General features: G+C 43.8%; 1 protein-coding gene across 1 annotated transcript in view; it reads right to left on the reverse strand.

The window, feature by feature from the left end:
- LOC106014229 (leucine-rich repeat-containing protein 74A) overlaps window positions 1-1,757 on the reverse strand; it is a gene marked incomplete at its 3' end in the record, with an annotated part of 17,465 nt that overhangs the window by 12,094 nt on the left and 3,614 nt on the right. The window contains 1 exon segment of the mRNA XM_013091493.2: window positions 380-545. Coding sequence (XP_012946947.1) covers window positions 380-545 — 166 coding nt within the window.

Here is a 1,757-nt window from a genome sequence, read left to right on the forward strand (position 1 = left end):
CTCGCGGCCTAGAGGTTAAGGTGTTCGCCCCTCAATCAATAGATTCAGCAGTCGAATCTGGATAGCGACGGAAAATTTAATTCTCTAAAAATGTTCTCCTTTCACATGCTTTCCTGCTCTCTAACAATGTTCTGTTGTCCGCTTTCGTAAGAAGCCACCCCCTCACCTCCTTTGCTCCTGACTCTTACTGCAGCCTTTCTACGGCTACTCCTTGGTTCATTCTTACTGCTGTCTTTCTGCCACACCCTCGATCTTATGGTCATTAAGATCTACACCTACCCTTCTCAGATAAGAGCGAAAAATCTCGAAGGTCCCGAGTGCAAGTTGTGCACGTTAAAGATCCCTTGTTGGTCCAAAATCGATATGGTTGTGTACTCACCCACGTCCTGATCCAGGTCATCTTCATCAGGCGGCGGAGAGGGCGTGCTCAGTCTGAGGATGGAGCCTTCCCGTGTCACTTCTGGCTGTGTGAGGAACAGCGCGCCACCATCTTGTGTCTGCTGTGTCCGACATTTGACCACTCTGCTCGTCTTCCGCGGAGGAACCTGGACACAGACTTTGTGTGAGTGGCAGTGGGAGTTTTACGGCACTTGCAAGTGAGGTTAGATTTTTGAAACTTTTCTTCATAAATTTATATAAAATACTATAAATCCCCTTCACGCGGAAAATGGGATTGTTCACAGCACTTCCCGCTTCTCACACACATTTTGCCTACGCATGTGGTCTACGTCACAGCTCACCGATGTAATTTTTAGTGGCGAACCCAGTTACAAAAATGTTTTTTTCTGGGAACACACTTTTTCACAAGAGGTTCTCAAACCTGCGTTCAATAAATACAATGTCGTGCTTAGAAAAGTGATATTGCCCCAGCTGTAAACATTTTAAAATCTGTAGAAAACACCCACTTGAATTTTTTATTAGTATTTATTTTAAAATTTTCTAGTATACAGCTAACAGGTGTTTTCAAAAATGTTGATCTGTAAAGAAAAATGTATACAAGTTATTGTACGTAATCTGGGGAGTCTGTGTTCGATAGTTCAAGAAATATTATTTAACAATAAGTTACACCACGAACTTTTGACTGCTCTATAGAGAGTAACAAACAAAGGAAAGAAGGAGGAGAGATGAGGACGATAGCAGTTGTTTGAGAGGAAAGAAGGACCAAACTACAATAGAGACAACCCCAAATGCATTCGTTATTAAGCAAATTGGGAGCAGACGCGAACTAAAACAAACACGTATCTATATCTAGAACGCTCAGATTCTTCAGGAACTTGTGCAAAAATTCAGGTCCCTCCTAAGTTGTCAGATTATGTAGATTTGTCTAACCGTCATGCCAAGTCATTTACTTCTGTGCTTTAGCCCGGTACACCTCTGAACTATTGTGAGAATGACTTTGGTTCGTGAACGAGCGGTCTTTGAACGTGCATGACTTGAGGACTCTACAAAGCGTTCGACCAACTGGGCACGATCAGGATTCTCAGAGATGGATGTTAAATCCGGAGTTCCCGCCCCCTTTATCGCCCACAGCGTTCACACGAGCGTTTAAATCACGCCGTAAAAAACCGGGCTCTTTTCCAGTCGTCCTCAAAGGGCAGAAGACAAAAGGCACAGCGGAAACTCTCCACGTCAGATCTTTGGTCGTGAGGGGTCGATAACCTGGTGGGGCTGTCTACACGCACGTATGTATGTCCGATCACGGTCGTTACATGGCTCACATACATATATATATATATATACACACACATACACACACA

This window comes from Aplysia californica, unplaced genomic scaffold, assembly GCF_000002075.1.
Source record: "Aplysia californica isolate F4 #8 unplaced genomic scaffold, AplCal3.0 scaffold00038, whole genome shotgun sequence".
NCBI lineage: Eukaryota > Metazoa > Mollusca > Gastropoda > Aplysiida > Aplysiidae > Aplysia > Aplysia californica.